The 14,559-nt window shown below is 56.0% G+C and overlaps 1 protein-coding gene across 4 annotated transcripts in view; it reads right to left on the reverse strand.

The window, feature by feature from the left end:
• SEMA7A (semaphorin 7A (JohnMiltonHagen blood group)) overlaps positions 1 to 14,018 on the reverse strand; it is a 32,268-nt gene extending 18,250 nt beyond the window's left edge. For 2 of the 4 annotated variants that reach the window (XM_081228544.1, XM_081228547.1), the window contains exons 1-2: positions 13,895 to 14,018; positions 5,173 to 5,381 (exon numbers count right to left, since the gene is read on the reverse strand). In XM_081228544.1, the coding sequence (XP_081084670.1) occupies positions 5,173 to 5,344 (172 nt within the window). In that variant the 5' untranslated portion in view covers positions 5,345 to 5,381; positions 13,895 to 14,018. Of the gene's footprint in view, positions 1 to 5,172; positions 5,382 to 8,339; positions 8,394 to 13,797; positions 13,861 to 13,894 lie in introns of those variants that run through there. The other 2 variants (XM_081228545.1, XM_081228546.1) reach the window with 2 other exon arrangements.
• Between the last annotated feature and the right edge of the window lie 541 nt (positions 14,019 to 14,559).

Here is a 14,559-nt window from a genome sequence, read left to right on the forward strand (position 1 = left end):
TCCAACAAGGTTCCTTGGAGGAAGTGAGATAGAACGGCAGAAAGGAGGAGGAGGGTGAGTTGGGTACACGGAGGGATGACCGGCAGGGCAACAACCTGCAGGGCAATGGCCTTGAGGCAGGAAAGGATGGGGAGCTGGGGAATGGTGAGGGAAGAACTGTAGGAGATCAGGTGGGCTGTGTGCTCCAGCTGGAACGCTCAGCACAGTGACCCAGAGGGATGCAAGGGCCTCGAGGAGGCCAGGGGCACAGTCCTGAAGACACAGCAGGGCCCAGGCCAAGCTGGGGGTGGGGGTGGAACCAGAGGTTTGGAGGCTGACTAGACCATAGGGGGAAAGAAAGAGATGGATCAAACGGTCCCTCACTGCCTGGGCTGGCTAGGGAAGGGAGAAGTCCATGTTCTCTGATGGGGGTGCCAAACAAGGGGCCACAGTCCCTGCTCTAGGAGGACCCCTTCCTCCCCGCTACCTCCTCCCCCCTGCCCCCACAAGAGAGGAAGCTTCCAGGGCAGCCAGGCCTTGCCAAAAAAGGAAACCAAGAAAAGGGGAAGCTTTCTGGCCCCAGAGCTGTCAACCAGAGCAGGGGAAGTGTTGGTCAGTCTCTGGTGACATAGCTAGACAGCCCTGCAGTGGCTGAAATGGCACTGGGGGTGGAGGGTAGGATATCAGGTGAGGGCTTAGCTGTCAACTCCAGGGCCACCCACTCCTACCACTGCCCCCTGTAGGCTTCTGCGCCCCACCCCCTGGGCTGAGCCTCAGCTTCCCACCTGCACATTAGGGGCCCTGGCTTGGCCCTCCTCCAAGAAGAGTGTCCAGCTCTCCCTGCTTCTCGCAAGTGCCCAGCCTGGGTAGTGACCCACCCCTGCTGAGGTGAAGGTTCCTGGAAGGGGAAGCTAGGCAGAGGAAGGTCATCTGCCCCTCCCACACCAGCAGGGCCCGGCTGATGCTGGGGGGAGTTCCTCACCCCATGGAGAGTCTCTGCTGAGGACTGGGCCTCCTCACCTGGAGAACTCCTGTGGTCAGGAGTCAGGCGGAAAGCCCTGGTGTCCCTGGACCCAGCCCCAGATTTCCATCAGGGAGCTGTGACACTGGGGAAGTCTTCCCTGCCTGCCATGGTCCTTCCTTCCTACTTCTGGGCTGGCTGTGGAAGGTCAGGTGGCATAGCTCAGATATCCCTTCCTGCATGAAACCCTCCTGGAGCCCCCAGGCCCAGGCTGACTCAATGTCTCCCTCTTGGGGACCCCCACACAGATCCTTTCCTCTCCTTGGTCCTAGTTGCAAGTTCTGGGGTCTGAAATCCTGTCACACCAGGTTACTTCCTCCTGTCCCTCCCCTCCCCAAGCTGGCTCCTATTCCTCTTGCCATCCTGACTTATCACCTCTTCCAGGAAGCCTTCTCTGACTGTGCAGACTGGGTTAGGTACCTCCTCGACCCCCACAGCTGCCTCTGTTACAGGCCCTGACACATGTCATTGTAACTGTAGGTTGACCTGCTTGTCTGTCTCCCCATCTACGTGGAGAAGACTATGGACACATCTAGTTTCTCATCCCTGGTTCCCCAAGCCCAGGACCAGCACAAGGTTGGCCCCCGCAAATGATAAATGTCAAGAATGCTGAATTACTCTGCCCACCCTTGAGGTCACAATCCAAATGAGCCATTTCCTCCAGCTGATCATCAGCCTTCGCTTATGAGAGAAAAAGAAAAGAAAGAACACAAAGCTGAAGGATTTCCCCGACTTCCCAGGTTTCAATTTCTCCTCACTGCTAGGGTTTGAACAGACCACTGCAGCCTCCACCTACCCCAGAGAGGCAAGGGATTAGTGCTCTGATAAGTATAAGCTCCTCCCTATACCTGCTTTGGAAATTTGAGGAAACTGAGGCTCAGGAAAAGGCAAGCACTTGCCCAGAGTGGCACAGAAAATCAGCAGAGCTGGGTCCAAAACCAGGCTTCCAACTTCCCATCTCTTTCCTCCACACCGTGGTCATCCTGGGCCTGGGCCAGCATCTACCTCACCCCAGCCTGCTCTTAGAATCGTCACTATTCAGGACAGAGGGGCCACAGAGCCTGGCAGGAAACTCCTGGTGACATCACCAAGCATCTCTCCTATCTCTCCCAGCTTAGAAAACCCCCCTCCTCCTGGGAATTGCTCCCCCACCCCGCCACCCTGTTCTGCAGAGGGAGTTCACCTTGAAGGTGATGAATACATGTAAGTTCCCAAGGGGGCAAGGATTTCCACTGGAAATGGTGACGCCTGGAGAGCCCCAGCTGTGACCTCATCCCCTAGAGGAGGTGACAACAACCCCCTGCCCTGCGGAGTGGCCCCATAATGGCTCCCCCAGCAGCCACCAAGTCAACAATAGCATCCTATTGTTTAACTGGACAAGGTGAGGCCGGAACCAGCTGGATAAGTGGAGACTGGGCTCTGTTTCTTGCTGTGGACAAGCTGGCTCACCTCTGACCTTGAAGGTCAGGGCCTTCCTGGGTTTCTCCATCTCCTCCAACCAGGGATGGAATGGGAGAGGGGTATGCAGCTTACACAAGCATGCCAACCTCCTGCCCTTACCTGCAAACCACCCCGCTCCAGTCTTTGCTGCAGGGAGATCAGGCCCACAAAGTCACATCCTTGACTGACCCATGTGTCAGTGACAGCCCTTGGGGGATAACCCTCCAGAGCCCTGGCAAGCTCTGAGGGTCAGAAACAGGTACAGAGCTCAAGGGTACCTGTCAGGTCCGTACTAACACATCCCTCTCTCTGTCCAGAGCTGTTCTGGGCCAGGCCTTCATCAGGCTAGAGAGGCATCAACCGCCCTGAGAAGGGCAGGCTGGGGCCCTCCCAGAACTCCCTGATCTAATCTTTCCCTAGAACTTATAGGTCCAAGCAGCAGAAAATAAATGATGGAGAAGATCCCTCCATACCCATTCCAGTCCCCACACCTGTCCTGTCTTATAACTAAAAGCCCTGTCTAGGTCTCATGGAGAAGCAGCTCCAGAACCACCATTATCCTTGATCTAGTCATTCTTGGAGGCCACCATCCGCATCCCCTCAACCCACTGGTATACAGTGACCTAGGCCTACAGCAAGGGTCCTCCTCTCACCCTACTCCTTCGTTTGCCCCGCCCAAGCCCATTCCCGTCCGACTGCCATGTGTCACTCCACAGGAACTAGGAGGCAGCTGTCAGCTAGGCATACCATTACCAGCTGGTGGTCCTGGGGGACAGGTGGGTGGCAGGGTCTGTCTGGCCAGTGGGGTGCCTGGCACTGGTGAAGAAGACCACAGACGGCTCTTGGACAAGATAGGTGAGGGGCTGGCAGACCCCAGTGGGGGTCAATAGTGCATTACCAAGCAGAAGGCATGGCCAGTGTGGCTACAATAGCGAACTGTGTGCAGGGGAGAGAGCACTTTAGAAAGTGGGTAAGAGGACAGAAAGCAGTTTTAAATAGCCTCAGGGTGGGAACTAAGTGCCCGAGATGGGGAGGCAGCATTAGGTGCTAAGAGGTGGGTGTGCATTAAGCATGTGTGTGGAAGGGTATCTTGGGAAGATGGGGGATGTGGACAAGCAGAGCCAAATGCAAAGGTTTGGCGCAGAGGGAGATTCCAGAACACTCAGATGTGGCCATTCATCCGCTTCAGAGTGTACAAATGCCGTGCTGTCCAAGACAGCTAAGGGGACTGAGGCAAGGCAAAGATGCTGGGAAGGCAGAGGAAGCTCAGACTGGAGCTAATGTGACTGAGGGGTGTGTAGGTGTCCACCATGAGTAGATAGATGGCCAGAGGTCCAGATGCCCTGCTCCACTTCCACCAGGAATACCTCTCTGGCTGGGTAGCAGAGCTGGCCCCCAGAGTACCCTCTTCATGGCCAAAAAATTGCCTAAATCTTTCTCCACTTCCTAACCCAGAACAAGCACTGGTCCTGTGCCAGATCAGAGCCCCCTGACTGCACTGTGAGCTCACACAATTCAGAGTGACCTTGGGCAAGTCACATCCCCTCCACTGCAGCTGCAGTTCGGGCCACTCGCTTTTTGAGCAGTTTTTTTTTTTTTTTTTTTCTTTTTTCTTCTCTCTCTGCTAAGAATACCTGCCCCAGATAATGCTCAGGCTCTGGCAATCCCTGCAAACCGCCTCAGGCATCAAAGGGCTCCCGGAGGGGCCAGATCCCCCCACCCCCCACTGCAAGGCCACCACCACCACAGGGGGGCCCAGCGCCGCCAAATTTGGGGACAGAGCACAGTCAGCCTGGAGGTGGGGAAGCATATGTGTGCATTGCAGGGGAGGGGAGCTCATCCCCTCGCGGCAGAAAAACCTCAAAACCCACCCAGCCGGCTTTCTGACCCATCGTACAGTGTGGTCTAAACTGAGGCGCCCCTGGGGGAGACTCCGGTCCCCCAAGTTCACATAACCACCAGGGCCTAAAAGCTGCAGCCCTTCCCCAGATCCTCTGCCTGGGGGTCCCAATGGCCGCGCCCCACCCAACGGGCACTGCCCCCCACGCTGGCCCGATTCCTGGTGACAACTGCCACGTGCGGACAAGGAGGGAGCGGCCGGTCCCGGCACTGCAGAGGCAGCGCCCCGGTGCCTGAAGCCTCCGCACCGCACCACGTCCCGGCTCACCACTGGGTGCCCACCCCCTTTACCCGGCCTGCGCTCGGGGCCGGGGCGGGGGCGGGGGGCAGGCAGCGGGGTCTTTGTTCCCGCAGCCGGAGCGCGGCGGCGGCGGCGGCGGCAAAGGGTCCGCGCCCCCCTTGCCGGCCCAGCCTGCGCCCCGCGCGACAGCGGAGCCCGCAGCTCAGGAAGAGAGGAGCTGGGTGGGGGTCCCGGCGGGAGAAAGGATCCCGCACAGAGGCCCCACCGCTGGAGGACCAGGAGCGCCTCGGGGCCGAGAGAGGGGCCCTCTCCCTCCCCCCTGCGCCCGGGCGCTGCGGCTCCCAGCTGCGGGCGGACTTGGAGTGACTTAGCCAGGTCTCCAGCCCCCGCGGCTCTCTCGCCGCAGCGTTACTGCCCGCTCCAGTGTAGCAGCGCGCACATTCACACACTCACCCAGACCCACACGCTATCGGCGGGGACAGCCCAGGACCCGCAGAGCCGCGCGCACGCACTCCCTCCGGTGCCGCACACTCCGCACCCGCGCCGCGCGGCATCGGATCCCGCGCCCCGCCGCTCGCGCGGCGCCACCTACCTTTCCAGACAGCGGAGATGCGGGGTCCGTTCCTCGGGTGGCCTTGGGAGGCGGCGGCCGTCCAGAGCAGCAGCAGCAGCAGCCGCAGCGGGAGCCCGGACCGAGCCAGCGGACTGGGAACGCGGGCGCGCGGGGCGCCGAGGGAGGCGCATCCGGGCGGAGGCGGTGTCATCCCGAGGCCCGGGAGCGACAGCGGAGAGCAGCAGAGACTGAGCCAGCGCCCGACAGCAGGCAGAATCGAGCGCGAGGAGGCGGAGTCAAACGCCTGACCCCACCCCTCCCCTCCCCCTCCCCTCCCCCTCCCCTCCCCCGCCCCTCGCAGCCTTTCTCGTCTCCCGGCTGGCCAAGGGGGGGCGCAGTGACCGCCGCCCGGGGAACCTTCACCACCTCTTCCTGGGCAACTCCACGGGGAGAACCCAGGTGGGCGGGAAGCAAGGCAGACTTGTGGTCTCCTGTGATCGGCTCCAGGTCTTGTCCCCTCTCAGGGCCTTAGATTCACTCCCTCCACCCCATAAGCGGATTGGCCTAGAAGTCAGGGAGGACCTCTCCTGAGGGCACAACCTCGCTAATGGTCAGTTGAGTGTTTGGACCCTGAAGGCTGTAGTGCTCAGAGGATGGACTGGCCTGAGTGGATAACAGCTCCTCTGAGCCTATAAGCAGGAGCAAGATGCTTTTCCCTAAGGAGGGGGTGGTGGGTTTCAGGCATAGGGTCAATAACCTGTGGGGAGCACTCAGAGCCCCATCCTTACTCTGCTGTGAGAACACGGAATTTTCATCTTGGCCTGCCTCCCTCCCCTCCTTTCTCCGCCCTTCCCCAGCCAGCAGCAGCCTTCTGGGCTGCCTCCCCCCCCCCCAGCCAGCTGGTGTATGCTCAGAAAATCCAAACTCATTTCCATGTGAGTGGAGGGGGATATAATTAAGAAGGCCCCTTCCCCAAGTAGAAGGAGAGGGGAGCATCCTGCATGCCCAGGACTCACTGTTGGGGAGGCGGAATCAGACCAGCTTTAAGGGATCTCTGCCCACAAGATGCATAGGGCTCAGCTGTGCAGGCAACCTGATGACCTGGTGGTGACCCCCGGGCAGGGTCCGACCCAGTCCCTCTGCAGTCGTCTGAACAGCCCCGGGAAGCCCTGCTGTCAGCTCGTGTTTGCCCTTTTGTAAAGGAGTCTCCCCTCCCTCAAATCAGAGAGGGTCCAGACCCTCCATCTCTGTTTTGGCCCAAGGTAACCATGGATGGGAAATCCACTTCTCCAGTGCTTACTGGATGTCTATCCCCAGGTGGACTGCACGGAGAGGACAGGGTGAGGAGGAAGGAGCAGAGGTGCATTGGGACCTCCAAGACACACACACCTAGCTGGGCTCGATTCACATACTGCAGACACCACCGAAGACAGGGAACAGGCTGCCCTGGCCCCAGCCCCAGCTCCAGCCCTTTGCCCAGCTCCACAGCCAAGAAAAGGTTATCACCGGGAAGTTCTGCCTTACCATTCCATATTTTGTTTCCAGCTATCCCCTCTTTCTTCCCTAAGTGCTCCTAAGATACCCCAACAAGCCAAAAGGTGAAATCAGGATGCCCCCAGAGATAGTGCAGGACTAGGTTTCTGGCCTGCTGGGTAGGGCCAACAGCTTCATGATGCCCAGAGGTACACTGCCACAAAGAGAGGGAGGCTGTGGACAGTCGAACGGCCCCTCCCCAGTCCTATACCCAAGCCTGTGGCCCTGAAGCCAGCAGCACATCCTGGCCCAGGCTGGCCTCCAAGACTGACACTCTGTTTCCAGCCCAGGGCCTCATCTGCTGAGCTTTATGATCCCCAGTGTCCGCCCTCTCTGCAAAGGTAAGCAAATTAAGAAATTGCCTGCCCTGCCTTTAAGAACTGAGAATTCAGAATTGATGATAACACTGCCCACGTGCACAGCAACTCACAACACACAACCCACTTCCACCTACATTCTCCCTGCCAATCCTTCATTCTCTCCCTTAGTGAGCGAGAGAGCACATCCCTATATTAGAGAAGGAAACTGAGGCACAGGGAGGGAGAGAGATCTCCCCAAGCTCAGCTGATGGAGCCAAGGTGGGAACCTGGGTTTTCTGACTCCAATAGCAATAGCTAATGCTGAGGTTACTATGTGCCGTGAACGTTTCATAGCTTCGTTTTAATTCATTTCATCCTCGCAAGCTTAAGAGGTAGGTGCTATTATTTGGCTCCTTTTGCACATGTGGAAACCAAGGTACAGAGAGGGGATGAGATGTGCCCAAGGTCACACAGCTCATTAGTGAAGGGCTGGGATTGAAGCCCAGGCAGTCTCTCTGGGGCCCACACCCTTATCTTCTATATCATAATGCTCTCAATGCATCGCACCCTTCCGCTACTGCCTCCTGTGTGGGGCTGGATCCAAACGATCCTCAGAAAGACCCAGACAGGGGCCCAGGTTACCAGGTGCTGAACAGGAGGGCAGGTCAGGGGCTGGGCTCAGCCTCCCAAGAAACAGGGCAGTAGATGGAAACTGGGGCAGGTGCCAGGGAATTTTTTTCCAGGCTGGGGTGGGAGTGAGGGGGTAGTGCTGAAGACTGTCCCACCTCATGTTACAGGGAGGGCCTCTGGCTGGGCTCCTCCATGCTCGTCTCAGCACCTGCTTCACCCCAATGGACACCCCGAGCCAGCCAATCTAAGGGCAAAGGGCCAGCACCAGATGGCAGCCCACTCCTGGTTGGCTACAGGCAGCCAGGGGAGGTGAGAAGCGAGCCCGTGAAAGTGATTTGGGACAGTAACTCTATAGCAGAAGAGTGCAGCTAGAGTAAGGGCATGAAGGAGAACGGGTACCCAGGGTGGGGAGAGCACAGGGCCAGTGTTTGGCGTGGACTTGCCTGCCTCAGGTAGCATGGGGAAATCAAACCAGAATGGTGTAGGTGGTGACAGGAGCCTGCCTTCTTCACTGGGGCCCAAGGCTGGCTTTGGGGCCTGAACCAAGGACAGGGGCACACTCCACACTCAGAGTCAATGATGGGAAATGGATCAGCAGAGGAAGCAACAGATGTGGATGCTGACAGGTCTGAGGGGGAGGCACATTCCTGCCTTCCCCTTCCCTGCCACTCCACATGGGGGGAATAGGGGGAGGAGGCTGTGAGAAAGAAATGATACGGGGGCTTCTATCTAGGAGAAACCCACCTTGTAGAGGTCTTCCCTGTGGGCAATGGAGGCACAGCCAAATCCAAGAAGCCCCTTGGGGAGTCAGAGAAATGGACACACATAGACCTGAGGTCCCAAAGCCGCAAGAGGCCCTGGAAGCCTTCCCCAGCCTTCCAAGTAAGGCCTTTTAGGGCCATGCTCAGAGCATTCCTCACACTCCAGGCTTCCTCTGACCCTTCCTCAGCCCTGATCCCATGGCTACACCTGGTCTTCAAAGGAGTGACCCACCCCTAACAAGAGGCCTTGTTAGGAGTGGGAGTTATAAGGAGCCTCGGGAGGTATAAGGAGCCCAAGCCCACGACAGCCCCTTCATGAAGCCTCAGAGCTTGGTGCCCACCCAGGACCTGCAGCTACTAATAATAGCCAACTCTTCCTGTGCCCCCATCACCACCACCACCCATTGCAGGGGCAGAGAGACCAGGGTGATCTGTCTACAGGGCAGCTGTAGACAGCTCCAGCCCTGGGGGCCATGGGAAAGTACACTCAGTATGACAGACAGCTGATTTTTCAAGATAAGCTAAAAATGAGTTTTTATTGAAACTCCCAATTTAAAAATATTTGCAAATAATTCAAAATTAAGATATTGATGGTCATGTAGGCCACATCTGGGAATTCCAACTTACTGTGTGCTCATGGTGTGTAGGCCCCTGACTGTCTCACAGGCACAGGCACGGTCATAATAGCCTCAGCTACCACTGGACTTGACCCAACTCTTGAAAGACCGTGTCAGGGCTCAGGGCTGGACCAAGCGAGGCACGCAGAGTAAACCTCCTCGGCTCATACCGACGCTAATACCACATCTCACCCTTCCCTCAGTGGTCTGCCGACCCCTAAACCTCTGACAGGATGTCCCCTCAAGTGCCTGCCCCTCCCCTCCTACCCAAGGCTGCCTCTTCCTTCTAGGCCAGCTCAGAGCCACCCTAAATGAAGAACTTCTCAGAATTGCCACCACCTTTCTTAGCTCTGAGGGTCAATACTTCACAGCAGCATCCCATTCCTGGATCTCTGTTCTCTGTCCTAGTCATTCTAGATGGATTTTTATTTGACTGGCCCTACCTTAAACTGCTACGGTCGGAGTCTGGCCAGCCAAGTTGAGAGACAAAAAGTAAAAATCCACAGGGGGATATTCAGTGATGAACAGGAGACTGGCAGAAGAGACACCTTTTCTCCTTCTGTCAGGGCACTCAGCTCACTCCAAAACATGGTAAGTTCTCCCATGGCTTCCAAGGGCAGCCCGGCATCCTTAGCCCCAAAACTCTGCCCATGTGGCACTGGGCTTGTGGCGGGAGTGCCACCTGGTGGCCACTTAAGAACAGAGTCTTAGCAGAGACCAAGTTTGTAGGTAACACAGTTGACCCTTGAACAACATGGGTTTCAACTGCGTGGGTCCATTTACGCGTGGATTTTTTTTTTAAATAGAAACTACAGTGCTACACAGTCCTATGCCTGGTCAGTTGAGTCCTCATATGCAGAACAGCAGTTTCCGAGGGCAGACTGTAAGTTGTATGTGGACTTTCGACTGCACAGAGGGTCAGCACCACCAACCCCGCTTGTTCAAGGGTCAACTCTATATACTCCCAAGCCTCTCTGGAGACAAACTCCTCCCTCCACTCCACCCTATTCCCTCTTCTGCCCATCCCCCTCAAAATCCATCTCTGAGCCTCCATTCTCAGTGCCCAAGGCCTGAGGCAGAGGAGGATCTTGTGGGAGTCATGCGGAACCCATCAAGACTAATGAAGTCTCCTGACCAGACATGGCTGGGAGGCCAAACATCAAGCCCCAGCTTGACCACTGACCCAAGTTAAGCAAGACCCTACCCCAGGCCAGGCCTCCATTTCTTTGTTTACAAAATGAGAAAAAGGAGCTAAATCAGCAGTTCTTCTATCTCCTATCTGGACCAGAGTAGACAAAGCTTTCTCATTCTATCTTCTGCATTTCCTTCTTGTTTGTAGGCTGAAATAAACATGCTTTTAAATCTCTGGAGGATGGAAGGCGTCACAGGACCCACCCAATTCTGATGTGATCCTTGGGCCTGCTGGGGCCACCTGAGTGAGGAAAAGAAATGCATGCAGACATGTGGTTTCCCACAAACAGTTCACTTTCTTTCATGGATACCGTGATCCAAGAATCCCAATTCCTGGGGTCAGAAGTAACTCTCAGAGGTCATTTAGTCCAACCTGGGAGCCCCTCAAACAGCCCTTTTGGACGTCATGTAGCCTCTGCTTACATACCTCCGGTGGCGATGAGCTCACCCCCAAGGCAGCCTTGCCCCTCTTGTTTAGCTCTGACACAAAGTCTTCTTCCCCAGTGGAAGACTTCTACCCATCGGTCCTAAATCTGTCCTCCAAGGCTACACAGACCACGTCTAATCCCTCTTCCTGGAATAGAGCCCTTCAGGGATTTCAACACAGAGCTCATGTCCTTCTAAATCTACTTCTTTTTCAGGGTAAATAACCCCAGTTCCAACTAGGTCCCTTGTGGGGCTTTGCTTGGTCTCTCTAATCCTGGTTGGTTCCTAGGACATCATCAGCCAGTCATTTAACAAACTTCTACTGAGACTGTCCTAGGTGCTAGGCGGTCTGGTTTGTGACCATCTCCTTCAGAGGTCGGTGTCAGATCAGAACACAGCACTTAGAAGAGAGGTGGAGGAGTAAAGGGCTGGAGAGACTTCTTTGCTCCTATTACAGCCCCTCCAAAGGAACTGCCTCCTTGGGCTGAGACACCAGGCTGTTAAATCCTGTTGATCTTAGCCTAGGGTCATCCTTGAGCCATTCCCATCTATCAGCAGTGGCTTTCTGAGATACTGGCTGAGAAGGACTGAGTCTGAATCTGGGTTCAAGAGGGGAAGAAATGAGACCCCATCCTGCAGAAGAGCAAATGGTTTTCTAGTCCCCACCACAGGACCTCAGTGTCCCTGTTCCTGTCCCTCTTGCTAGGGATGCCTAATTGTCAGGATCCTGACTCTTTCGGTCATCTAGAACATTCACCAGTCCAGCTCTGAGTGCCTTGGCATCTCAGATATACACGTTGTCAACATCCACTTATATAAATTGAGGGAAAATATCAAACAGGACACAACTGAGGCTCCAAGAGGTTAGGTTCTCTGTGGAAAAGAGACCTACAGCTCAGTCAGTCTGACTTAGAAGCCTGATTTTCCTCCAGGACTTAAGCTGCCACTTCCAGGAAGGATGAGTGGTGAACAGACCCTCAGTCCCTGAGTAGCTTCCGGCCTGCCAGACAGGCAAGGTCCCAGGTGGGTGCACTGGTGGAATCGTGCTGATACAATCCCACCCAAGTCCTAGAAAGACCAGTTTCCCAGCACAGTCACGTCCGGTTAACAGGAAGCACTCATCTGTAAATGGGGATAATAATGTCTACTTTTCAGGGTTGTTATGAGGATCAACTGAGATGGCATATTGATGCCTAGCTCAATGACTGGCACAGAGAGGGTGCTTGGTAAGTGAGCACCATTGCACTGCATTGCTGTGAGCCGCTTTTGCCAAGGTAGAATAGGGCAGTGCCTGGGTCTCTGCAAAAGCATTTCAAGCATAGAGGAGGCCGAATTCTGTTACCAGCAACTGCAGAGGCTACAGGAGCCAAACGCAGCTGAGCCCAGGGAAACCAGGGGCACAGCCAAGCTGACCCGACCCCAGCCCAGGGCCAGAGGGGGTTTGCAGAGGCTGGGTAAGCAGACAGAGGGAAGCCTAAATACCACCCCCCACGCCCACCAAACATTCACTGCCAAAGTCTGTGGCAGAGGCAACAAGAGGCCACCTCAGGGTAGGACTCAGAGCTTGGTCGGGGGCCCAGGCCATATGGGGCTGAGGCAAGGAGCAGAACCAGGGCCCATGTGCCCAGCAAGCTGTGCCAGCCCAGCCCATGCCAGCCCAGCCAAATTTGAGTTATATCAGGAGAAGGGATCTGTTCAGAAAACTCACCCATCTCTGCATATTTGCATATTCTATTTTGGGGTCTCTTCCTTTTTTTTCCCCTTAGCTTCCTAGAAAAGTTCTTGTGATCAATTCCAGCTTCACCTCTGCTGAACTGCAAAAGCTCACTCTCAATCCCATCTCCCCTCCAACTACCCTCTCACTGGAAAGGTACGCCAGAGTTCTCTGCCCCCCCTGCCTCCACTGCCCCCACCTATTCAAGGCCTCAACCCCTGCAACTGAGCTCTGTGATACATCCCCAAGGTCACCATGGCTAAAGGAGTGAAGTCAAAGGTCAGCCCCTGGGTTACGATGTTTCTCTGTGGCATTCCACACCACTGACCATGCCCCGCTGTCCAGTTCTCTGCACTCCGCCAGTTCTGATGACCTCTGCTCTCGCCTTCCCAGAGGCAGCACATCTCCCCCTTCCACGCCCATGCCCATCAGGCACTATCTCCTAGAAAGTCTAACTCCTTAGTGGGCATCCCTTTTCCTCTACCTTTCCCCGGAAAGTTGGATTCCCTTTGCACTTGACACAGGCCCGGCCTTCAACCTGAAACTTCCTGATAATTATCTCCAGCCTAGAAACTTCCACCTGTCTATAAGACATCCCCACCTGGCCGTCCCATGGCACCTCAAGCTCAGTATCTCCAAAACTGGTCTTGCACTCCAGATCCCAACCCCACTCCCTCATTCTTGCTGCACCACCATCCACCCACTCACATCCTGCCTGCCCGCCAGATCGAGTCCTTCACATCTCACCTCCCTCTCCTCCTCCCAGCTCCCCCACTGCAGCTCTAGTTGAGACCCCCACTGTGTCCCATCCGGAGGCAATGGGCCTCCTAGCTGGTCTCCCACTCCCAATCTCACTTCCCACAAATCCAGCCTCCACGCAGCTGTCAGATTCTCTCACACACGAGTCTGGTCCTCCACTGCCCTGCCTAGAGCCATCCAAGGGGTGCTCTTTGCCTTCAGGATGAAGCCCAAGCTCCTCAGCCTGACGAGACCCACGCACCGCCTCCCACTTCTCCACACTCAGAAGCCACAGGCAGCAGCGGGAAGGGTGCCGCCTCTGGAGTCAGACAGACCCGAGTTTCCAAGGCCGATTTGCCCACTGCCCCACCATGAGACTGTGCACAGATGATCTCACCTCTCATCCTTGGTGTCTCCATGGGATAAGCGGAGCTAATCAGAACACACTCACCTTTCCCAAGATGTGTTATCAACACTAACTCCTGAAGTCTCCCCACCCCCCGCCACTCCTCTCCTCCCCAGCTGCCACACTGCCCGTCACACACTGTCAGTTCTAAGAGGATCACAGCTTCCTCGCTGGTCTCCCCTCCTCAAGCTCGTCCCACTCCCCATCTATTCACACACAGCAGCCAGCTGCCTTTCTAAGATGCAACCCTGACTCTCTCCCCTGATTCAAATTCTCCTGTGACTTCCCACTGCCCCTAGGATAAGTCCAAACTCCTTGCATAGCTGAAAGTGATCTAGCCTCTGCCTACCTTGAAGTCCACCCTCACACACAGGGCTCCAGGAGCTGTGTCCTCTCCGCTCCCAGCCCACTCTGCACGTACACCTCCCTGCCCAATTCCTCCTCACCTGCTGGTCTGTCAGATGCCACCTTCTCCAAGCAGCTCTCCCTCACACACAGCCCCACCCTAACCCAAGGGAGCACCCCTTCCTATGAGCTCCAAGCCCACAGGACCAGCCTGGCCCACTCTCATCAGGCTTTAGTGTAAACATCTGTTGGTCTGTCTTCCCAATGGCACGGCCCTGTGACAGCGAGGACCTTGTCATGTTTACCAGGCACAGGGCAGAGACTGAATGAATGTTTGTTCAAAGGGTAAAGCAGACAATGGCAAGGAAGGAGTCCTTGGCCCATGGAAAGCCCCAGGCTCGGTGGAGAAACTTAACCAGACTCAACATATATTATTTAAAACATGGCTACAGGAAGCAAAGCCAACATGCCAAGACCCTGGAGGAAAGAGCTGACAAAGAAGGGAAAGGGAAATCGTGGGGACAGTTCAATTCTGGGAAACAGTATATTTGGTATTTGGGAGTCAGTTCCAGGGACAGGGCAAGGTTACCCAAGAGTTTCGCAGCATAATGGGCCGGGGGAGTTAAGGAGCCCCAGCACAGTCCCTGGGGGCACGCTGCAAGTTGCCACAGAATGGAAATCAGCTCTAGGCAGGCTGTATCACGGGGACGGAAAGGGCTGTGTCAGCCCCATTTGACCACGGCAGGCCTGTGAGGATGGAACTGGC

This window comes from Mesoplodon bidens (assembly GCF_964165515.1).
Source record: "Mesoplodon bidens genome assembly, chromosome: 3".
In the NCBI taxonomy this organism is placed as follows: Eukaryota; Metazoa; Chordata; class Mammalia; order Artiodactyla; family Ziphiidae; genus Mesoplodon; species Mesoplodon bidens.